The sequence below is a fragment of the Sebastes umbrosus genome, chromosome 2 (assembly GCF_015220745.1).
Source record: "Sebastes umbrosus isolate fSebUmb1 chromosome 2, fSebUmb1.pri, whole genome shotgun sequence".
NCBI classification, from domain to species: Eukaryota; Metazoa; Chordata; class Actinopteri; order Perciformes; family Sebastidae; genus Sebastes; species Sebastes umbrosus.
The window spans coordinates 28,465,009-28,490,162 of record NC_051270.1 but is presented as its reverse complement, the minus strand read 5'-3'; the positions used below and the strand labels follow the sequence as shown (position 1 = coordinate 28,490,162).

The 25,154-nt window shown below is 39.7% G+C and overlaps 1 protein-coding gene across 5 annotated transcripts; it reads right to left on the bottom strand.

Moving 5' to 3' along the window:
- Nucleotides 1-1,768: 1,768 nt before the first annotated feature.
- Nucleotides 1,769-23,913, bottom strand: LOC119480255 (zinc finger protein 821). Of its 5 annotated transcripts, none has more exons than XM_037756401.1 (6): nucleotides 23,778-23,913; nucleotides 10,996-11,127; nucleotides 10,721-10,839; nucleotides 8,912-9,010; nucleotides 6,813-6,979; nucleotides 1,769-5,598 (listed from the first exon to the last, which is right to left on the bottom strand). In XM_037756401.1, the coding sequence occupies exons 1-6, from the start codon at nucleotides 23,779-23,781 to the stop codon at nucleotides 4,632-4,634; spliced, it is 1,488 nt and encodes a 495-aa protein (XP_037612329.1). In that variant the 5' UTR covers nucleotides 23,782-23,913; the 3' UTR covers nucleotides 1,769-4,631. The 5 variants fall into 5 exon arrangements, with proteins under 5 accessions (XP_037612329.1, XP_037612311.1, XP_037612301.1 ...); XM_037756383.1 differs by lacking the exon at nucleotides 23,778-23,913 and adding an exon at nucleotides 18,409-18,901 and having other exon boundaries at nucleotides 8,912-9,007; XM_037756373.1 differs by lacking the exon at nucleotides 23,778-23,913 and adding an exon at nucleotides 18,409-18,901 and having other exon boundaries at nucleotides 10,721-10,836.
- Nucleotides 23,914-25,154: the final 1,241 nt, after the last annotated feature.

Sequence of the window (25,154 nt, the reverse complement as noted above, 5' to 3'; positions counted from 1 at the left end):
AATGCAGTGATATAAAGCTGTGGAAGCCAATAATAGACATAATAATTTGAGTCATATAAGCAACTGAATATGTAATAATAAAATGTACCACTACTTGAAATGCCATAATGAAATATGAAAACCATTTATATGAGTTCTTGTGGTTTGAATTTCGCTCTTTTCCAGAGTTTCCAGAAGGTCATTTATAGTGGTGAGATATCAAAAACTAGATTTTTTTTTCTCAGGTTTCACTAATTCTGTAAAATACTCCAAATTATATATTCAAGTAACTTAAATTGTACCAGACACCAAAATTCAAAACAACAAAAAGTAAAAATTACATTTTTTATATCAGAGTTTGGCTAATTGAATTTTGAGCAACTTGAATATACTGAAAAGAAATATTGTTCACTTTCATTTGTGAACTCTGTTTTTGAAATTGCACCACTTGAAATGACCCTCTCAAAATGTCAAAGAGCAAAATTCAAACCAAATCATTACGGATGGTTTTCAATTCAAAAATATTTAAATACTATAAATTCAGTGATATTTAAATTAATTAAAGTATTTGGTTGTTACTTAATTTAACAATTAGGTATGCATTTTACAATTGTATGGGTATTATTTGCTTCCCTAAAAACTACAATATTTCAGTATTCATTTAAAACTTAGTAGAAGTAGTAGAAGTATAAAGAATAAAATTGAAATACCCCAGTACAAGTACAGCGGATAACACACCACACTGTCTGCAAGACCTCCAACGCACTTAATTAGAATGTTATCAGGCCATTAAATAGGCGTTATCAGTCGCTATAGGCACCATAGATGTGGGTCATTAGGGGCCTACTACGTTGTAAAAGTGAAACTTAAAGCAACACGTTCTAACTTAACGAAACATCACATTTCAAACAAAAAGGCTGCTTTAGGTTTAGGCAAAAAAACAACTTAAGTTTAGGTAAAAATGTGTTTTGGGTTAAAATAACTACGAACACAAAGACAACTACTTTGTTGGTTTCACAGGGGATGCACATTCCGGTCTCCTGGGTGAAAACCCTGTGTTTTGTGTCCCATCCATCGTTCCTGACCTCCACCCCTTATGGAGTTTCACTCTGTTTAAACTACAGCGCCTGACATCTGCTTCGGCCATAATTACTACGTCGCTAGAGGTCGCTGTCGTGTTCTTTTATACCTTCTTTCGGTGATCTACCATGCCAATAGATGATAAAACCTACTAGTGGGTGTGGTAGGCCCCTAGTGACCCACATCTATGGTACTTTTAGCAACCAATAATGCCTATTTATTACACGGCTGTGTTGAATACTCGATTCTGCTTGGTCAATCACGGCGTTTTGCGGTCTGTAATTTCTTTATAACAGACCGTTGCTATGTATAACAGACTGTTGCTATGGGAGCAGCTCTGATTTCGGACTGTGGCGGACCATTTTTGCATCAAAATATTGATTTCTTAAGTAAGTAGCTGTGTAATAAGCGGGATAATGTACAGCTAGCGGGTCGTTGTTGTGAAAGAAATCCCCTTCAGGGCGATTAAAGACCCCTCCGCCGACGGGATTCTTTCACAACAATGACCGGCTCGTTGTACATTATCCCTTACCTAACAGCCTGACAACAGTCTAATCGACTGTCCAACAAACAAACGCCATAATTCTTCTTAAACAAGAAAAGACCTCCCACTGTTAAAGAATCGTGTGCGACACTGTAGCCATTAAAAACAAACAAGTATTTGTGTGTATAAAACAGATGAGGAGGGAAGTGACACGGGACACTACCATTATAGTAAAGTCAATGTTTATTTCCACATTCTTTACCAGGTTTCATCACGGTCTGTACATCTGTTAATCCAGTAACAGAGGATGGCATCCCCAAAGTGCCATCCAGTCAGAATGCATTGATATCGCAGCAAGCATGAATGTTCTCATTTAGCAGTTTAGCTCATTCATTTGGCCTTGTTCAGAGAGATCTGTTTTGTAAACATGGACATTGAGAGAAAAATCCTGATAGAATTAATACAGAAAGGCCAACGTTTTTTTTTTAGTATTTTTTTTTAAACAACATTTTTTTCTTTTGATTAAACTGTAAAAAACAGGCAGGCATAAACTAACAGTAGAACACAAGCTCATATTGAACCATTCTAGGACAAGTGCAGTTTCACGACATGCAGTGCTTACCTAATCCACACTGAGAGTGCTGCTCGTAAAAGACCAGCATCGCCTCAGAGTTCAGAGTAATTCCTTTTGCAATAGTATGTCAGACCACAGACGCCGCAAGCAGGCTTCTGTCGCATTGGTCCACTGTAGGACAAAAAAGGGGATCACAGCAATTTCAAAGAGCAACCTCCGAGAATACCCAGTATTCATAGTCTGAGAGAAGAGAGGAATACATGACACCTGAAGCCTCTGTGGAGAACACCCATCTGCCCTTGGTACAGTATGTCATGAGTAGGATGGCAGTGAGACCCTGTTGCTTTCATGTGCTGAACCAGGAAGAGAAAACAGATCTCCGAAGACAAAGTGTCTCTAGAAAAGTCACACAACTGCCAAAAACTGTTGCTATGACGTCATGTGATAGATCTATAAATGATTCTTATGGACCAGGGTGTTGTTTCTAGGCTCTGAGCCCTCTCACTGAGTTAAAATTGCCTGAGAAGCTAAACTCTTTACGTTGAAGTCCGTTTTAAATTAAAGTTGCATTCTGCATAGTTTCAGTGAAAAGTGAATTGGAATAAATAACACATCTGTTGCATAGAGGTTTGATGCACTCCTAGAAAAGCCTCTGAGAATGAAACAAAATAAATCCCTATTTATTTCCCCCCTTTTGTTAAATTTGCTGTAATAAAACAGCCAGGTAGGTTGACTCTCGTCTAGGAGTGACTCAAACAGAACCAGTACTTGTCCTCGTCTCTGGTATTCTTTGAAGAATACTTCAGAAACTGCTTATTGACACTGTAAAATGTTTTGCATCTGGAGATATGAAGTCGAGAGGAGGTAACCTTACAGGAAATTAAAACAAGGGAAGTCCAGAAATGGCCTCTAATTTAAACATTTAAACTATTTTATACCACCGACGGTAAACAAAATAACCCAAAACATTTTCACGAGAAAAATATATTCACATCATATTGCATAAATATGTGCTGGAATGAGGTTAATGAATATAGATTAATAAAATCTCTCTCCCAGTATGGGCTGTATGTGTCATGAGATCAGCCCCAGTGCTCAGTAACGGATGGGGATTAAAAAATAAAACAGTTTAAAAGGAGTTCATATAAATCAATAAATAGCTTTCATCAATTCTGCTGACGGGATTTACGTTAAACCCCAATTTAAGTGGTACAGGTCACATATATACTGAAGGTACTGCAGCTTGTGAATGCTACACAAATTGCTCGCAGAGGATGCATTATCTGTGTATATGATCCTCTAAACAATAATAACACATTTTCATGTTGTAATTGACTCATCAAGAGGAAAACAAAACGCGTCTTAGTGGGCAGAATTCAAGTAAAATATCATATAAGGAACTGTTTCATTGTGAAAACTTAACGGAGCATTTTTAGCACAATATTCCTTAATGTGATGAGCCCAAAATATAAAAGAGGTAACTAATGTATTGTACAGCAGCACAGACTGGATTTCTTATGAGCCAAAGAAAAGCTCTGTAACAGATAGTAAAAAAAGAAAAGAAAAAAAGAAATGACATTGGCATTGGAGTGTAACGATGTAGAAAGAAGAAAAACAGATTCAAATATTGGCAAAGAAGAATGTAAAGAGGCGAATGCATCAAGTTGTACAACGCAGGAGGTGAGGAGGGGGAGGAATGCTGCTCAACACTGGGCGTGGTTCAATAGGACAAAACATTCATAATCTGTTTTGAAACATTATAATCAAATCTGGGAAATGCATGGTGCAGTTTGTAAATCTCCTGGGAATGTTTGTGTCCTATTAAAAGTGCCGGAGTGATAAACACAAAACTGTGGTAAAGCAACCCGCAATCCTCTGTAGTTATTGTACAGTACACGTAGAGCTTTGGAAGCTTGGGAGTTGGAACGCGAGTAAGCCACGAGACAGAAGGGCGCGACCACGGCGCCAGCTGAGGTAGTAGAGTTTGACTGAATATGAACTTTCCCAGGGACCCACGGTGGCAGCTTGAAGAGAGAGGTGTAGCTACCAGTAAACCCGAGTCACTGGGCTGGCGGAGTGGACCAGAAGGGAGGGAACAAGGGAGAGGGGTGGGGCTGTGGCTACAAAGTCCCCGCTCCTGTCACTGAAGGTCCATGTGCAAAAAGATTTGTTTTTCCTCAAAGGAAGTATAACTGCTCCTACTAGAATGAACTGTGTTAAATCTGCTGACGAACAGATAAAATCTCTTTACAACATGCGTTTATGTCATCATCCATACAATATGAAACATTCTCAACCCTGTCGCCAAGGTTTTCTAAACTGTAATAAATTAGAAATTGAAGTAGTTTTTTGCTGTATTTAACAAAGCAGTTTGTCTGTGGAGCTGTTCGAACACAGAAGAAGCTGGAGGTAAACCAGCTGGGAATGGTTCACTGTGACCACGGCGGAGTGCAGAGGTTAATGGTGCCTGCTAGAGGCCAGTTGCTCCCCCCCCCCCCTAGTGGACCGATCCCATCAGGGCAGCTTCATGAACAGACCGTTATCAATGGAAGGGACCGGCATAGGGCAGGGGAACTGAAAGAGACTCATGTCCGCTGTGAGGGCAGCCATGGCAGCGGGATCGTGCTCTATCTGTGTCCTCAGGGCGGGGTCGATCTTCTCCAGCCGCCGCTTGATCCTCTTCGCCTCCCTCTCGCGGATCAGCCTGGCCTGCCTCTTGTCCGGCGTCTCGTTGGCCCTCTTCATACGCATGGCCTCCCTGTCTCTCTGCAGCCTGCGCGCCCGCTGATCCTCCGACTCCTGCATCCTCTGCATGCGCTTGGCCTCGCGGTCCCGCAGCCTCCTTATTTCCCTCTCGTCTTCCGTCTCGCACGCCCGCTTGTTCTTCTTCGCTGTGCGCTCGCGCTCCAGACGCTGCATGCGGGCCTCCAACGGTTCGTTCTTCCTACGCAGAGCCCACTTTCGCAGCGGCGACTGGGCCTCCACTAGCTGCTGGTAGGCCACGCAGCTGTTGCACACCAGCAGCACTCCGGCGGGATACACCGGCATCGGGCTCAGGATGTCGCCGATGGGAGGGAAGCCCGGGGAAGAGGAGTTAAGAGCGTCGGGGATAGACGCCAGTGATGGCCCTTCGGAGAGGAGGCCGTCGGGCAGCGAGGGATAGGAGGGTCCCTGGTCAGAGCCTGCGCACGGTCCATGTCCATGTCCTTGGCCGTGACACTGTCTGGGGCCTTGACACTGGCTCGGGATGTGGCCTGGTCCCTGGCAGGTACGATGGACTTGACATAGGTTGGGGTTGGGGTCAGGTACTTGACAGGCGTGAGGGCCCTGGCATGAACTGGGACTGGGGCCCGGTCCGTGGCAGGAGCAGGCGCCGTGGCCCGGGCTGGTCATGGGGCTGCTGGAGAGGGACATGGAGCAGGAGTCCCTTCCATCGCTAACATCCAACCTGGTTGTGTCGAGGACATCTTTAAGCTTCTCCCTAAGAAAAGACACAGTATTAAATAGCTGGTCAAAGTAATATGGTAAATGGAACTGCTTTTCTAGTCTTCCGACCACTCAAAGCGCTTTACACTACATGTCAGTATTCACCCATTCACACACACACACATTCATACACTGATGGCAGAGGCTACTAAGGTGCCAACTTTGCCCATCAGGATCTAATCTAAATACTCATTCACACACCGATGGCTATGCCTTCAGGAGCAATTTGGGGTTAAGTGTCTTGCTCAAGGACACATCGACATGTGACCCGGAGCAGCCGGGATGGACAACCTGCTCTACCCTCTGAGCCACAGCCACCCACATACATCCCGTTATTTATGACTTCTTAGAGGCATTAGACACCTGAAACAACATTTTATCCTCCTGATTTATACATACTTGTGCCGTTTTACTTATAGTAACACCCGACTAACTATAGTAGCTCATGTTTTTTTTTCCTTCTTCTTTTCTCTGCTTTTACATTACGGCTCCTCACTATGTTTCTCCTTCTACTATGTGTCCTGACCTCGCCAGTGCTGTTTGAATCTGAAACGTAATGGTAGTTGCTAAGCAACATGCACGTTTATTTCCATTAAATCTGTCATTGCAGTACTAATTTTATTCATCCCTCATGTTCTGCATCCTGCCTTGTTTTCATACTTTGAGAACCGCTGCTCCGTAGTGTTCGAGTATTAAAGACACATTTTCATTTCCATTTTCAGAATTCACCTTTTCACAGATTTGACCACCTTGTTGGATGCACAAATAGGAAACCAGTCAACCTAAATGTGTCTTTTTTGAAGTGTTTGAGTGTGACTTGCAGTTTCTGACATTTTTTGAATTCATTCACTGCACTATTTAAAATAGTTCCTCCTGCTGAATCGGTGATGTCTGCTGCCTTTGTATGCTGATAAAAGGATTTGTTGTAGGTTAAAGATGAATAAAACAGCAGCAGGAAAACCTCAAATCACTACGAGGTAAACACTGTATTTTACATTATTTACTTATTGTGATTTATTATTTATTTGTCTTTTATCTACTTGAAAACTGTGGAAGCAAGTGACTTAACATCAGTCCACTGCTTAATTATTGATAATACGTTATTCATTTGAAGTAAAACTTATCTACATGTAGACCTATTCCTTTAGAAGATGAGAGCAATGTGCATTAAAGACCTGAGACAAGAGATGCAGCGGAGATGAGCCGAACCTGTTAAAGTTGTTGGTGTCTGTGAAGCGCGCGCCACAGACAGCGCAGTTGGAGAGGCGGTCCTCGGAGTGGATGAGAAGATGTCGTCCAAGTGAGCCAGGCGAACTCAGGGCTCGCCCACACACTGGGCACACGTAGCTCTTGCTGTTGCTCATCATAGTCGTGTGCTGTTAAAGACAGCAAAAACACGATAAGGAATTTAAAAAAGAGACACATTTAAAGCACACCACCCAACATTATTAAATATATTAATAAACTCATACAACATATTTTAAACTGTATGTGATCAATTATTCAAAGTAGGGCTGCAACGAATGATTATTTTCATCCATGATTAATCTGTTAATTATTTTCTCGATTAATGGATTAGTTGTTTGGTCTATAAAATGTCAGAAAATGCTGAAAAATGTCGATCAGTGTTTTCCAAAGCCCGAGATGACGTCCTCTAATGTCTTGTTTTGTCCACAACTCAAAGATATTCAGTTTACCGTCATATAGGAGTAAAGAAACCAGAAAATATTCACATTTAAGCAGCCAGAATCAGATACTTTTTTAATTTAATACATAAGGACAGTACCACAAATGACTGTATATTTGTAATCAGGTTAACTAAACTCTACACAGCCAGGAGACAAATGCTGTCAGAAAATAAATGGTATCAACAAGGTCTGTCAGACGATGGATCACTCATTTTATCATCACTCAGCATTTCAATATAAGCCTTCCCCTGTCCACTGTGGTACCACAAACACACTTTTAGCTTGATGCAATTAAGGCTGCAGCCAGCGATTTACACTGTCGATTAATCTGTTGATTATTTTCTTGATAAATCAATTAGATGTTTGGCTATAAAATGTCAGAAAATGGTGAATCAGTCAGTGTTTTCTAAAGCCAAAGATGACGTCCTCAAATATCTTGTTTTGTCCACAACTCAAAGATATTCAGTTTACTGTCATAGAGGAGTAAAGAAACCAGAAAATATTCACATTTAAGCAGCTGGAATCAGAGAATTTTTTACTTTTTTCTTTCAAAATTACTCAAACCGATTAATCCATTATCAAAATAGTTGGCGAGGAATTCAATCGTTGACAACTAATCGATTAATCGTTGCAGCTCTAATTAAAAATGATCAAATAATTGAAAAATATGTTTTTGTTATAAGTATCAAATCTAATTTAATGATTGCTAAAAAATATTATAATAATCATAATTGATGATGTGGGCGTAATGCACAGTGCTGTACATGCTATAAGCATGTTAAGTTAGTATTTTCTCAAAGAATGGAGAGAACTTTTTAGAAAAAGCAGAGGTAGCATACACAACATTTTAATGTTATTTACAGCTCAACAACAAAAATGTTGTCTATAAACAGGAATTAAATGACCGGATATTTAAAATATTTCAAATAATTTGAGCAGCATTGAAATATGGCCCTCAGTCTAGTCTTGCAATGAATTAATTGACACTGTTGTGGTTTGTGCCACTGTCCATACTGTACCGTCCCACAGCGATTAACAAGGCCGACACTGTTGTGATCGATCAACATTACAGTGACAGGATGCACACTCATCTTTCAGCATCTTTAAGTGCAAGAACCACAAACTGCCCGACAAAAAAAATGCACAGCGTTGATTGTGTGAATTCTGCAAATGCTGAAGTAAGGTATAAATCAGCTACTGAATATTAAGTGAGGCCTCACGGCCATTGGTGTACACGCATACGATGAGAGTGAACGCTGTGGATTGCTGTAAAATGAAAGGTAAAGAGCCTGGAAGAGGAGGTGAACCTGCAGCTGCAGCATTTATAAGAGAGCATCATTTACTATCAGCAAATATACAATAACCTTCAAGATATCTGGTACTGAATAAATGTTTTTATATGCAGTAACATGACAAGGTTAGCACAAGATCATACAAGTCTATCCCTTCTCCTTTAACCTGCATTTCACTGCAGTGCTGATGCTGGAAGCTACTTAGGGGCTTTAAAGGTGATGACCTGCCTCTAGCTTACTAGAAACAGACAGCAATAAAGGATCTAAAGCTGCTTTGTTTTCATACTTCTGTACTGGATTAGGACAGGCGAGACAATGTTGTTCTCACCTGGTAGACATGGGAGATGAGCTTCTCGGGACTGCTGAAATCCAGCGTGCAGAGAGGACAAATAAAGTTGTGGCCGTGGTCCGCCCCTTCCTCGCTCTCCTGAGGGAAAACCAAGCACCATTAAAACACATTTCAGGAGGAAAACCTACACCACAACATCTCTGCACGTTTTCTATCTGGACAAACTGAAGCAAGACAGATTATAAACATAACATGATGCATGCTTAAAGAATAATGCTAGACACTGTAATTAGTTTTTTTTTTTTTTATTTCTTGCTGGGCCTTTGTGGAGTCACTACTCACTTCACGTTTCCAGCTGGAGTGTTTCTGCAAGTGGTGGGGTGTGTTGAGTGTGTGAATGAGCGAAAATTCTCACAAGCCCCAATGACTCAGTAACAGTGACATGATGCTGTGTGCTGTCACAGATGTGACTCACACACAAACTGAAATACAGAACATTTTTGAAACAGAAGGTCCTGGCACAAAACATATTGGCTGATACCAGGAGGTGTTCTGTTCAAGTCCGTTAAACTCAAGTGCTTGCCGTTTTTCTTAATTGCATAGGGGTATATTTTGGTTTACAAAAGTCACAAATTGTCACACCCCACAGAAGCACTCAATGGTTATATGACATTCTGAAAGGTTTTTGCAGATAAAACGAAAATACCTTTTGTTTTTCTTACTGTCTTGAGATTTATGTCAAAATGGATGTTTAACAAGTTCAACAAATAGCAAAAAATATATATATGTGCACTTAAGTAGAACTAGTTGAAACCCAGTTTGTGTTTCACAGTTTTAATAAATGAAGGAAGGAAGGAAGGAAGGAAACTGTCAAATGTCAGATACGTATCAGTACTTCCTGTTCAAATTATATGCTATATTTCTTAGGTGCAACACAGACCCCCTTTACACCTGGCATTAAAATGTGTCTCGTATCCAGATTGAATCTAGATTAGGGTTGTCAAAGTTAACATGATAATAATTGTTTTAACGCCACTAATTTCTTTAGCGCGTTAACACAACTTTTTAGGTCGTAGCGGTCTCAGTTTTAAAGCCAGAGTGAAGATACTGGTATCATATGAAACTAGAAAACCTATGGAATCCATTGGTACCAGCCATACTACCTAGCATTGGGGACTAAGTAACGCTCCAAACTTGTGCTAAATTTTGGCAAGGAAAAACTGTCATGGCCATTTTCAAAGGGGTCCCTTGACCTCTGACCTCAAGATATGTGAATGGGTTCTATGAGTCTCCTCTTTACAGACAAGCAAATTCACCCACTCCCACATTGATAACAGTATTAAACACTTGACAAATCTCCCTTTAAGGTACATTTTGAACAGATAAAAAAAACGTGATTCATTTTCAATTAATCACGATTAACTATTTTAATTGATTGACAGCTCTAATCTAGATGTGATTAAACCTGATTACATTTACACCTGGTATTAATATGTGTCTCCAGTGTCCACACTGAGATATGATTGAAATCCGATCGCTCTGTCTGAAAGGGCTGAGAGGAAGCCTCCAGAGGCTGCATGATGCACAGGCTTGCAGCCGGGCACATGACTTTGAGGTACGTCTAAACTCGGGATGAGGAGAGGAGACGCTGAGCACAGACAGAGCGGTGGTGGTGATCTCTCCGGTCACGGTGGTTTGGTGACAGGAGGAGCGCTGCAGGTTGATATTTATACTCGATGTTTGCAAAACATCATCGAGTATATTTGATATATTGACCACCCCTATCCCACACCACCAACTTCACAGTACAGTGGCCACTATGAACAAAAAAGTGGCACGATCTCTCACCTCTTTGACTCCCGCTCCTTGTAGGCGGCACTGCGATCTCTTGGTGGTCATGTGGTCGTCGGCGGAGGTGTTGGAGGACGAGTCTTCACCGTGGTTGTCAAGGTCACTATCGCTGTCTTCTATGGAGGCAAACACAGCCCTATCAATACAGACAGACAACAGAACACAGAGCAGGGCTTACTCTCACTAACACCCCTCAGTCCGAGGACGTCCCACAGAGCCCGTGAAGTCCTCCCCTGTCCCGTCCCATCCCGTCCCGTCCCTCCATCCTGTACCTGAGATGCTATCCTGCTCTTGTACTTCCTGGGAGTTGTTGCTGCAGCATTCACTGTCTTCGGTGAATTCGTCCCTGCCATCCATGTTAATAGTGTGCTGAAGTCCTGTGATGCCTGAAGTGTGGAATGGCCCTGGAGACAGAAAAATGGTAAGATGAGTGTTTCCAGTGAGCACAATGAACTGGTGGACTGATGTGGGCGGGTAATATGACAATATATACCATGAGACAATATACATTTTTCCTAATATCATAGATTTTGTCATACCATGGTATCTATCCTTTAACATCTCTGCATGTTTTAGACCAATTTTGGCAATGTTGCAACCATTTCTTTGTTTTTGCAGATGCAATGAGATTAAGTACCTTCATATGTCGGGGATTTAATTTGCATTCCTGTCTGTTTTTTATCCATTAACAGTCCAATTCTTTTTACAGAAAATGTATTACGTCACAATATGTATATCTATATGGCACCCTTTTTAACACTCAATGATACAAAGGTTTTGCACCATCCAACTCTACTATACCATCATCATATGATTTAAGAACAGCCCTAGTACTGGTTGTTGATAAGGCAATGAATGAATAAAGTGGTGCAGGAATGAGTCCTAAAACCCAGAAATGACTTAGCAGTTTAGCATTTCTGGTTCCCTCGACTGGAAGTCAATGGGTTTTTAGTTAGATGCCTGAAATAAGGTCTGTGGTTAACACAAGCTCAAGAGATTTTAATATTTTGTTCTACGACATCAGTAAATATCCCACTCGTGAATGTTGAAGCTTTTACGTGTCTTAAAAAAGGCAGTGGCTAAAAAGTGGCTAAATGAAACTACTAAACGTCATCACACCGACTCTTCCGCTTTTACAGCCTCGTTGTGTATACTCGCGCTCATACGACCGTGGTGTAGTTTGTTTATAGCCTAACGTTAGTGTTGTACTTCTGCTGATTGCATTCACGATTCAAAAATTGTGAGATTATTTTATGGAACAAAACATGTAAGTATGATAAACGTTTGTTTGCCACAGAGCTCATTTTCTGCAATAATCCAAAACCCAATGATAAATCCCTTTGGCTTTTTGTCGAGGGAACCCATGACAATGCTGGTTGGCCTTCAAAAATATGTCATCCCTGCACCACTATATGAATCCATCAATCAATAATACAATTCCAAGACCTGCAAGTGACAAGCTACAGAACTGGAAATAATCAATGACTCTTATGTTTGTATTTGCATAAAAAGGTTTGGAGCACATGAATGGAAGCCTATCTATCAAGTTTCACTATTTCAAAGATCGCTTATGAATGACGAAACACTGCAATTTCCTGCGTACCGTGAACCATACAGGGAGAATATAAGTGTGTCTACAGACAGAGTGTGCACCGTGGTGGCAGGACCTCCTGGTGAGGAATTGATTTCACAAATAACAGGCTTTTTAAAATTCACATTCAAACATGTCAATAAACGAAGTCTGTTTTAATGCAGATGCCACCTTTTACCTATATATACTGTATCCAGCATATGAGTGTTTTATCTCCATAGCAACATAGAAACTACATCTACTGTCACAGCATACCAGGAGAAGGTATAAATTTTTCAACACTGGTGCATTCGCCTATAGCTTTGAGCTCTGGTTTTGTCCACACACAAAATATGTCCAGGCCTCTGAATAGTAGATATTACAATAACAGAAAATGGGAAAAAAAAGTGAAACCTATGATCAGAACAGCACAAACAAAAAAACAACAACAACACACACAGTCCCAGATCGTGAATTATTTATACAATTCTACATTTTTCCACAAGACTTTTGGGCTCCGCTCCAGACCACAAGAACGTCTTTGGCGATTCTGCATGAACCATTCGACACTGAAGCATAATGGATGCTAAGCCAGCAGCAAGGCAAGCACACGGACATATATATATGTGCACACACACATTAACTTCATTTGCATCCCAACCCCCACTTTTTCACACACACACACACACACACTCGCAGATACATGCTAGCTCTGTTCGACAGCCATGCTGCAGTCCCACGGGAGAAAGCAGCCTGCACTCTTTTCCTCCAGCTAGCTGCCTTGCTCCTCAGTGTGTTTCTCTCTCAGTACCACCCACACACCGAACAGCCTGGCTCGCCCTCTGTCCTCCCTGCTTGTATGTAGCTCTGACTACTTCCATATCTATACCATCATCAGCTCTGAGGGGGAGGATAAAGCTTCATACCGTGACAGCCCATATGTGGCTCATTTAACTCCTCGTGATGCCACTCTTTTGTTTTAGAGCTCTGTTGGTTTGCAGAGATGCTGCAAGAATCCCCTTCACTTTTCTGATTATCACACTTGACCCTGCAAAGTACCTGTATCTAACTGCCAACGCTGCTTCACTGGAGACAGTTTTGTTGAGAGCTCCTCACACACACACAAGAACACACTTCAGATCACTGAAATTAATGATATCTTAAAATCCAATTTTCTTTCTTGTGTGTGTGTGCTCTCTATCCATTAACACACGGATCAGAGATGGGAGAGAGATCCTGACTTCAGTTACCTGAGACTGACAGAAGTAATTACAGCCCTCGTCACAATCCTGAGGTATTGCACGCACACACACACACACACACACACACACACACACACACACAGACACACACACTCTCTCTCTGAGTATCAGAGGAAAACAGAGGTATAATCTTGAGGTTTGTCATTCTACTACTTGTGGTGAGAAGTTAGTATGTGAACGCAGTTTGGACACTTTTCCTGAAGAAATCAAAGCCTTCATTAGCACCGGTAGAGCGGTGGGTCGGAGTATTGAACTATGAACTACTACAACAAGCTGGCTTCACGGCACATAGCCAATGATTGATGTGTGAGAGATACCCATCCCCCCACCGCAAGGGCTCTGTCTGTACATCTGTCTCTCCTCCCTCCCTCCCTCTCTCTCTGCCACTGTGATGTTATCTCTGAGTCTGTGTGTCTGTAGGCAGGAGGTGACGCAGTGTCTGACTGAATCCAGACAAAGAGACAAACTCATCAGCCAACAGACACACAGAAGAGGGAGAGAGGAGGCGGTGTGGGGGGGTGGTGGTGGTGGTGGTGGGGTAGCGCGCAAAACAAAACAGACAAAAGATAGAATGCCAAAACTCTACTCAAACACCAAGCAATGGGGGTCCTGTTGAATTCAGAGCCCCCTCCGTCTCCTTTTCAGCCGCCGTCCCCTCCAAAAACACACACACACACACATGCAGACGCACAACACCGTCTGAATGTGCAGGAAGTGCTGGGGCCCTCCGTCTTACATCCACTCACTCACACACACACACACACACACTCAGGAGAATGAGGATGGTGGGCCAGACATCTGATCAATCCTCACATTAACGGGTGACCTAATATTAGAAAGAAGAATGTGAAGTGATTAACCATTTTTTTTTCTCTTTGTGGAAGACTTTCTCCGGTTAGTTTGGCACCTGAAATGCTCTTCCTTGATAATCTCAACGGAAAAGTAATATTTAGATACTCATATTGGGCTTTTGATCCGGCCACAAGACTACACTGTTGCCATGAAAGCACACGGCAATCACAGATAATCAAGACACATTTGTGCTGAGCTAATTTGGGAGAAAACATTTTCTTTTTCATCTCCTTAAAAAAACAAGTTCAGATGTTTGATAGAAACAGACTGTACTTTTCATATTAGATGAAATGCAAGTCCACTTAACAAAAATTGTAGCTTCGGTACCCACACATATGTAGAGCTGCAACGATGAATCAATTAGCTGTCAACTGTTGAATTAATCGCCAACTATTTTGATAATTGATTCATCAGTTTGAGTCATGTTTTAAGAAAAACAAGTCTGATTCCAGCTTCTTAAATGTGAATATTTTCTGGTTTCTTTACTCCTCTATGACAGTAAACTGAATGTCTTTGAGTTGTGGACAAAACAAGATGTCTGAGGACGTCATCTTGGACTTTGGGAGACATTGATTGACATTTTTCTAACATTTTACAGCCTAAAAAACGTTTCGATTTATCAAAAAAAAATAAACAACAGATTAATCGACAATGAAAATAATTATTAGTGGAAGTCCTACACATATGTACACTCAGAAAAAAATCTGAAATAACCTGCACAGTATTTATTACTATTTACCGTCACGCCGAAGAGCAAATCCACTTTCCTCCATAAGGCATGCACCACCTCCAATTCTGATTAACTTTAATATAATGCTGTTTATTCTTGCTGTTGTTGTACATCAAACTCAAGGAGGAACGCAAAGCTAGACAGACAGCACTGTTGTATTATTGTCTGGAATTCCCTATGTGTGTGTGTGTGTGTGTGTGTGTGTATGTGTGTGAGCCCGGCTGCCTGCCTGTCAGACTGTCTCCCTGCCTGTCTGGTCTGTCAGTCTGTCTATCTGGTCTAACCCTCTCAGGGGGTGGGGGGGTTGGAGGACAGCTCCACGCATGCAGTTCATACCTCGCAAGAAAAGACAGGTAAAACAATCAAGGCAGAGCAGAGGAGAGGAGAGTCAATGTAACAAAACACAGCGCCTGAACTCACACTCCAGTGACACGGCGGGTGGTATGGCTTGTCAAGTCTAAAAAATGTTTTGGCGTTCGTCACAGCATGAAGTGCACGAACGTTATGCCAACATTACATCGCATCGTCAAGGCCCTCCTGAGGGTGCTCGGCTCCCACTCCAGACTCTTGTAGAAGTGTTACTGAGCGGCAAATGAGCTCATTAGCTCGCAGGGATTATTGCAGTCGCAAGTGCAAGATGCATTTCAACAGCAGTTTAAACAAACTATGTTTAGAAAGGAGGGCTGCAGCATACATAACTTGAGCAGATTACACTGGGCAATCCCCTTCTGTGGACTGAAGTGTGTTTAAGAGGTCAGCATGCTGTCAAACCAAAAAGGAGATCTGAGGGAAGAAGGCCAAAAGCTAAAGCTCAGAGAGGGTTTATTCACACCAGGGGTCTCCACGGTATTCCTTTAAGTTAATTCTGTGTATTGTGTGCCAATATCTCATTAGAATATGAAATCAAAATGGGACGCTGTAATTCATCATAGTGTAATGCCATTGATGATAGGTAGGAAAAGCCCTGCATACAAACAAGGATGCCTGAGGACAATGTGCCACTCAGAAAGCACTCGATATGAGAAAATGTGTACGAAGAGGCTTATTGAAGCTAGAAATACTGTCAATATCTCAATCTAAAAAAGGGAAAAAAGATTTCAACAACAACTCTCATCCTAAAGTACAAAGCAATTGCACATATTTTGAATCGCTGAGGCTTTACTTTGTTTTTGCCGCATATTTGCTCTGTGGGGCTGCAAATAATGATTATTTCCATTATCGACTAATCTGCAGATTATTTTCTTAAGGAATCCATTTGTCTATAAAGACAATAAGACAATAGAGAAAAATGCCAATTATAACTTGGCAGAACCCGAGATGATGTATTCAATAATGGGCTGCAACTAACGATTTCATTGTCGATTAATCTGGTGATTATTTTCTCGATTAATCAATCAGTTGTTTGGTCTTTATAATGTCGGAAAAATGTTGATCAGTGTTTCCCGTGTCCCCACTGTCATAGAGGAGTAAAGGAATCAGAGAAGTTTTACTTGTTTTTTCTTAACTGTTTTAATTAACTGATCTTACCATTACCAAAATAGTTGCAGATTAATTTGATAGTTGACAACTAATCGATTAATCCTTGCGTCTTTGGTATTCAAATTAATGTATTCCACGCATTTGAAAAGCTGGAATCAGAGAGTGTTTGGACATTTTTCGTAAAAAAAAAAATACTAAAACAATTAGATGTTTATCAAAATAGCTTCCTGTTTCTTGTCAATCCCCTTATTGATTCATTGTTAATTAAACTCTTCTGCTCTGCATTGCTTTCTTGTCTATCCTGCACTGGAACTGAGACGTCAGAGCAAACTGAGCTGACACCATGCACAGTGTGTAAAAGAAACGCTTGTCCCCTCTGATCACCATTTATGCTATCTGTGATGAGACTCTGCTTCTTCTTAGAGGCCTTTTTGCCTAATAAAAAAAAAAAAAATAAATAAAATCTACAGAAATGACATCTCAAAACAAAACCCACAAGCCAGAAACATGGTTAACCACAAGTGCTGACATACAGGCTCACTACAGGATGATACTATCACAGGCTTCTCGGAAAAAACACACAAATAGTGATACTAGTCGACCAACATGTCACTTAAAGATTGCTCAATTTCAAAGAAGAGATGTTGACATCACTATGTCACAAGAGCGTGTGCTATATGTTTGGCACCACATCAATGTGTCGATGAGCACCATTACACCTTATCAACATACCAATCTTGCTTGAGTTTGTCAAAATAATAACAGCTACTTTTAAGCAATTACTGTGCTCATTTGCATGTTTTTTAATCAGTTATTTATCATTTTCTTTTTATTCTATTGTATTTACCAAGAGGTTGATTTAGGTAATGAGTGTAGCTGTCCTCTTACTTTATTTCAGCCTATTTTTGTATGTGTAACTATGTCAATACAACTACTCAAAGGGGCAATTGTGGAATAAAGAAAAAATGTATTGATCAACCAATAAAGTATTCTCACACACAGCCATAAACCATAATGAAAGTGAGATATCCATCACCACTCAAACCAAAAAAATAAAGTAATTATCAATTTCAAAGGAAAGATGTTGACATCACTATGTCACAAGAGCGTGTGCTATGTTTGGCACCAGATCAAGGTGTTGATGAGCACCATTACACCACATCAACATACCAATCTTGCTGAGTTTGTCAAAATAATAACAGCTACTTTTAAGCAATTACTGTGCTCATTTGTATTTACCAAGAGGTTGATTTAGTCAATGAGTGTAGCTGTCCTCTTACTTCATTTCAGTATGTGTAACTATGTCAATACAACTAAAGAAAAAAATAAAGAAAAAATGCATTGATCAACCAATCAAGTATTCTCACACACAACCATAAAGCAAAATGAAAGTGAGATATCCATCACCACTCAAACCAAAAAAATAAAGATATTTAAATGTAACTACTCAAAGGGGCAATTGTGGAATAAAGAAAAAAATGTATTGAGCAGCCAATAAAGTATTTCATGTATTCTCACACACAACCATAAACCAAAATGAAACCAAAAAAATAAAGATATTTAAATGTCAGCTGCTATACTCTGAATATACAATAGAGTATGTGATGTGATGGTATGTCATCCTGAGGAATCCTTGAATCTTTGGTTTAATACATCTACATGAATCTATTATAAACTACATCAACTGGTTAATGCTACAGAAACAATAATAATTCAACACATTCCTGTCAAACAGCCAGAGTACACACGGAGAAAAGGACGTGACATGGATAAATAACGCATTAGACAATACCTGGAATACCTACAGTCAACTTTGAAGGGGTTGGTCTGTTTTCGCCTGGACATATTATTGCCCAGTCCCGGTTAAAAACCTGGATCTCCTCCTGAACCAGCACGGTTTTACCCTGAGAGAGACCAGTCCAGGTGTTTTCCGCACTGAGGGGACAGATGATGATGAGCGAAATAATAATACAAAAAAAAAAAAAAAATGTGATCAAATCGTGTACTCGATCAGCAGCAGAGTCGGGGGGTAAAAAAATAAAAAACGGAGACATAAAAAGAGTCACATTCTTGCAGCTTTCTTAAATAAGATCCAGTCTCCAGTCGATCAGCGGGTTTAGAATGTTGGCAAAGCCGGACCAGAGAGCTTCCCGAGCGGCCCCGAGCTGCTCCGATCACCGAGCCGAGCAGCCGCTGCTGGCACACCGTGCTCTCACTGCAGCGATGCTGGAGCTCAGCTGATCTCTAACGTGAAGGCAGTGAAGCCACAGCCGAACAGGATTGTGGGATATGCAGGGACGATGGATGGGAGAGTTCATGCTAAAGATAATATGGTGCGTTCAGGTCGTGTGGGAGAAAAGACGACGGGGAAGAGAGGAAGCTAAGAGAAACTTCCACATAATACACTTCCTCAATGTTTTTTAGAGATAAGAAAAATCTAAAAGTGGTCTAAATAGATTATATGTGTTTTGGTATGTGTATATACTGCAAGTGCGTATATATGTATACGGTATATATATGTATATATAAATAGATTTTATTTTATTTTATTGTTTTGAATTTTTTTTTTTTACTTGTGTATATTCTTTTTATTTATTTATTTAATTTGTTGTATATAATATGTTTTTCCTGTATCTATACTGGCTTATTTTGTATTAATATTAGGTTTGTTAAGCTTCTTTGTACCGAGTATGTTATTATTGGGGACGTTTGTGAATGTTTGTTCTGTTGTTTCAAAATTAACAAAAAAACAATAAAAATAATATAGAAAAAAAAAAAAAGTGGTCTAAATATAGATTCAAAATATATCTGAGTGTGGAGGCAATGTGGAACCTCAATGGCTGATCATTTCCATATTATTTGGGCATGCCCTAAAATACAACCATATTGGCAAGAGGTGGCAACTGAGATCCATAAAATAATGGGAATAAAGTTAAAGTACTCATTCATTACACTATACTTGGGGAAAATACCAGAAATTGTTTTACACAAAGATAAATATTTAATAAAGATTCTCTTGGCAAGTAGTAAGTAAGTATATACATATATATATATCTGAGTGTATAATTGCTATACTTTCAGATGTAGGATAGCCTATTCGTGAGAAGAACAACATATTTGAATGTCTAAAATAATCAGAATTAATGCCAATTAAAAGTAGTCTATTTTGAACATTTTGATATATTTGTAAACATATTAAGTGGAAGTAGATGGATAATAGTAATAATAATCAGTGGTGGACTGTAATGAAGTGCATTTACTCAGGTACTCAACTTAAGTACAATTTTGAGATACTTCTACTTTACCATTTTTATGCTACTTTATACTTCCACTCCACTACAATTTGGAGGCAAAAATTTTACTTTTTACTCCACTACAATTATTTGATAACTTTAGTTACTAGTTACTTTGCAGATTTAAATTATTAATGCAAAATATATATCAACTTATAAAGTATGTACGCAGGTATTATTATAGGTTAATCTACCCAGCAGGTAAGAAAAGCTACAAGCTGCAACATTAACACATAAATGCATCAATAATTATAACCCAGTAATATAATATATTTTTAAATGGCCCATTCTGCATAATGAGTACTTTTATTTTTGGTACTTTAAGTATATTTTGATGCTAATACTTTTGTACTTTTACTTAAGTAAGATTTTGAATGCAGGACTTTTACTTGTAACAGAGCATTTTTTCACTGTAGTATTGCTACTTTTACATTTTATTTGTAAAGTGCTTTTCTAGACTCAAAGTGCCAGACAGGTAGTACCTGGATAACAGTAAACGCGAACTTCTATTTTCAAGGTCAAAAAAGTGCTAAAACCTAAAACCATAACAGCTAATGAGCGTGAATGTCAACGGCTTCATCTCCATGACAACTAAGCACAGAATACAACAAGAAGTTGTATCCTGTTATAGCTTCCAAGCTTTTTCTCATTTAAGGAGGAAGGAGGAAATCCATTGAAGAATAAGTTCCTTAGTAGAAGATTTACCAACATATACCAATAATATGTCAGCCAATATTCATTTCAACAACGCACAACACAAATATTTTTCATAATGATCCCTTAATTAGGTTATTAATTAGGCTAATTGTGACCAAGTTATGATCAGGACATTTTACACTTGTCAGTGCTCTCTGGTGGACAAACCATGCAATGGTGACACTGTTTCTAAATGACCACAAACATAACTTTGACATTTCTGTACTGCAATTTGTTGTCACTTATCAGCTGAAACATACAGATACTGATATACTCTATCTGTGATAAGTTAATATCGGCAGATAATGAAGGCTCTACAATGACTAAATCTGATTCTCAGTGGAAATTATCTGGCATATGTCTCACTGAAGCTTAATTGATTTCTAAGGGTCAAATCACCCAGATCACAAAGAACATGTCAGTAGAGCCAATGACAACTGTTGATAGCATGGATTATCCACAGCAACCATAACATTGATTCTGGATAGTCACATTGCCGTTGAACATTTGTGATTTTTTTTTTCAATGATAAAAGCAACAAAAATTGAATTCCTCTCATCTCCATTAAAATATTGTTTTGAGGGTGGCGGCAGAAATCTCAGAGGCAGATATCTTCAAACCTGGCCACATCAAACCAAAACCATCAGCATGGCTATATACCACTAAGGATAATTGAGAAAATATGTTTTGTAATTTGGGTGAACCAACCCTTTAAACTTAAGTCGGCATTCCAGATTTGAACACAGCAAAGTTATCTGAGTAACTTTGTATTCCTGCTGTGTGATATAGGCCTCTAGAGTGGATGAATGCTGATAGGAGCGTAAATGTTCACCCAGATGATAAGCCTCTGGGCTGGCAGGTCAAAAGCATGAAAATGTGACTTGATGGGTGTGCACTTGTATAAATACATGCATAGCGTTGATTCATACACTCCAGAGTCTATAGTAAGGCTGACAATAGTGCTGCGCACCATTCACAAAATGTCTTGAGGCTAGACAAAGTATAGCATTTTCCAAAAGGAAAGGCCACATTAAACAAATTAATTGTACATGAAAAATAGCATCACATTATCCACTTAGAAAACGATGTAACAAGTTTTGCTGTATGGCATTTTAAAATAACCCTCTTCATTTTTCTGCAAGGCTAAAAAAACAAATCACAGAGAAGTTCCTCTGTTTCAAGAATTTTCTAAAAAATTAAAGTTTGTATCTTGAAACAAAATGGAAAAAGTCAGATCAAAGCACCAGAAATGTCAATGATGATTAAAAAAATGTCAAAGCAAGTTAATGTTATTTAACTATATAACTGAATAAATTCAAGATAATTTCAGTGTTGTAGTATGACATGCAAACATCCAGCAGATTCCCTGTTTACTCAGTTTTATGATCATATTTATGATCAGTGAGGCTGTGAACACATGAATAACAGGCTCAACCAAAGTCACTTCACATTACAATCACTGCAATTCATCCTAGGGGTCATAGAATAATACATTTTTATGACACCAACATCCCTTTTTTAGCCAGTGCTTTTGATTACACCCATCTGATTATTGGTGCTGTTCAGGGTCTGAAATTAAGTTTTTTCCTCACGTGCCACTGTGGCAGCTCACTGAACATTTCTACTAGCCCCACAATTGTTTTGTCTGCCACTTCTGAAATCTAGGTAGAACGCTTAAGAATTGTAAACACTAGGGCTGTGTATTGGCAATAATCTGGCGATACGATACGTATCATGACACAGAGGTTATTATTCAATATATCACGACATATTGCAGTACTGGAAGCAAGGCAATATATTGACTTTTTAAAATCTAAATTAGGAAAACGGTCATAGTATACAAAACACACCACCACATGCATACAATCTGAGATAAAACACTTTTTTAAAAACTTTTTTTGCAATCAGAATAGTAGGATCTGCATTTGCATTTCTCTTTGCAAATAAAATAAAGTATTGACTGAGTTAATCTTTGCTTTCTAGACTATCAATTAGAAATCAATACAGGGTTTTTGAGAATTGATGCAGTATCACAAAACATAATATTGCAATACTCCATATTTTTAATATTTTCTTCCACCCCTAGTAAACACTGAGTCAGCGGTAACAGACAGTAGAAATATGGATCATGTAACCTTAATCACTGATTTTTTTTAATTTAGGAATTGCCTTAGACTTAAAGGTCCCATATTATGCTGATTTTCAGGTTCCTACTTGTATTTTGTGTTTCTAATAGAACATGTCTACATGCTGTTATGTTAAAAAAACACATTATTTTCCTCATACTGTCTGCCTGAATATACCTGTATTTACCCTCTGTCTCAAGACGCTCCGTTTTAGCGCATTACAACGGAATTGCGTTGCTCGGCAACAGTTTGGGTCCATGTTTACTTGGACAGCTGATGTCATTCACATACACTGCAACAGGAAATAAACTGGGACACATTTAGAATGTTTACGTTTAAAACCGTGTAATGGTCTAAATGTTGTATATTTGTGACATCACAAATGGACAGAAATCCTAACGGCTTGTTTCAAACGCACAATTTCTGAATACGGGCTGTGTGTATTTCTCCGTATATTGAGCGTTTTGATAGTTTAACAGTATTTATATGGCACTTAAACCTGCTTTATAATATAAAAGATATGAAAATCTCACTTTTTACAATATGGGACCTTTAAGTAAACCTGCTGCGGTCCTTTATCTAATGTCTAATAAGCCATTAATCCAGTAACACCACCAGGTGGCGCTCCACACCACTGAGCTGCTAATTGTCACAACAGTTCATGTAGTCGTCATCACTGACTGCCACGAGTAAGCGGACCGCAGCACGACATTGACAGGGTAAAAAAAAAAAAAAATGTATTCTTCCGCAGGGTTTAAGAGAAAATACTGCCATCCAACAAAATAATGTCATAGTCGTGTGTGTCATGACATTTACGGCGTTTGTGTAGCTAGCAAGTAACAGATGACATGCACACAATCATCTAGAGTCAATCAGTGTAATGAGATGAATGATGTTAACGTTAGCTATAGCTGGCTGAGAGGTAACAAATAGCTCCTTTATAGTCAATGCGATGGACGAGATCAAGCTCTCACTAGCTTAGACAGCAACTAGCAAATAACCAGGATTTACAGAGCATCATCATGAAGACATAATTCAACTATTACCCATGGTGTCCAGTGAACACTGGCATATCAGGTGGGGGTCTCTGGCAGAGTCTCAGACTGTGTAGAAGTCCTCTACTAACGGAGCTAACCTCTACTGTAACACGGTGATGATGATAAACTTCTCCGTCCGTCCGCGCTTCTTTCACCAACCAACTAGTGATGTGTCGGTCAGAACGAGCCGGTTCATTGAGCCGGCTCCTTTAAGTGAACGATAATGGTACGTGTCCACAGGCTCCGTGCTTTCCACGTTCCCCATTCACTGTCTATGTAAGCAGCCGAGCAATGCATTCTGGTAGCGTGGCGTCGCGATTCGAGAAACAGAGCGTCACTACGCTAGCTCCTCGTTTGCATAAAGTTTAGGGCTAGTCTACTTTATGTAAATCACAGGCGTCCGACGCGATTCGCCGCCTCTCGAAACTCCCGAGAATCTTTTAAAATAACCGTTGTCGATCCAAAATAAAGACAGATTTAGCAGCTGCGCGGCTTATTTCTCGCCTCAAATGTTTTCAGAAACACATTTCGATGAACTATTTTCGTGAGATAAGAGAAGAAAGTTTCCAAACGAGCCTCCACACTGTTTCCGGTTTAAAAGCTGGGAGCAGCAGCCAACGGAGGGAAAGCGCTCGTCCAATCAGGAGCCTAGAGCCTTGTGTCTAGTGACAGCCCACCAAGTGTCCAATGTTGGGAAGCGTCGCGTCCCCTCGCGATAAAAAAACGCCCTTGTGGACACGAGCCATGAGAGGAGTAGTGCACGAATAGCAGACAAGATGAGTGACAGTCGGAAACGAAGCAGCATGTAAACTTTTTTATGCAATCAGAATAGTAGGATCTGCATTTGCATATCTATTTGCAAATAAAATAAAGTATTGACTGAGTTAATCTTTGCTTGTAAACTATTAATTAGAAATCAATACAGGGTTTTTGAGAATTGATGCAGTATCACAAAACATAATATTGCAATACTCCATATTTTTCATATTCTCCATATTTCTTACACCCCTAGTAAACACTGAGTCAGCGGTAACAGACAGTAGAAATATGGATCATGTAACCTTAATCACTGATTTTTTTTAATTTAGGAATAGCCTTAGACTTAAAGGTCCCATATTATGCTAATTTTCAGGTTCATACTTGTATTTTGTGTTTCTAATAGAACATGTCTACATGCTGTTATGTTAAAAAAAAACACATTATTTTCCTCGTACTGTCTGCCTGAATATACCTGTATTTACCCTCTGTCTCAGACGCTCCGTTTTAGCGCATTACAACAGAATTGCGTTGCTCGGCAACAGTTTGGGTCCATGTTTACTTGGACAGCTGATGTCATTCACATACACTGCAACAGGAAATAAACTGGGACACATTTAGAATGTTTCG

Excerpts from the sequence above, each read along its gene's own strand:
- LOC119480255 (XM_037756367.1), bottom strand. The coding sequence starts at position 18,670 with ATGTCTCCGTTTTTTATTTTTTTACCCCCCGACTCTGCTGCTGATCGA. Across the intron at positions 9,011-10,720 it reads AAGGAGCGGGAGTCAAAGAG|GAGAGCGAGGAAGGGGCGGA; the intron begins GTGAGAGATCGT and ends GTTTTCCCTCAG. Across the intron at positions 6,980-8,911 it reads TCATCTCCCATGTCTACCAG|CACACGACTATGATGAGCAA; the intron begins GTGAGAACAACA and ends TGTCTTTAACAG.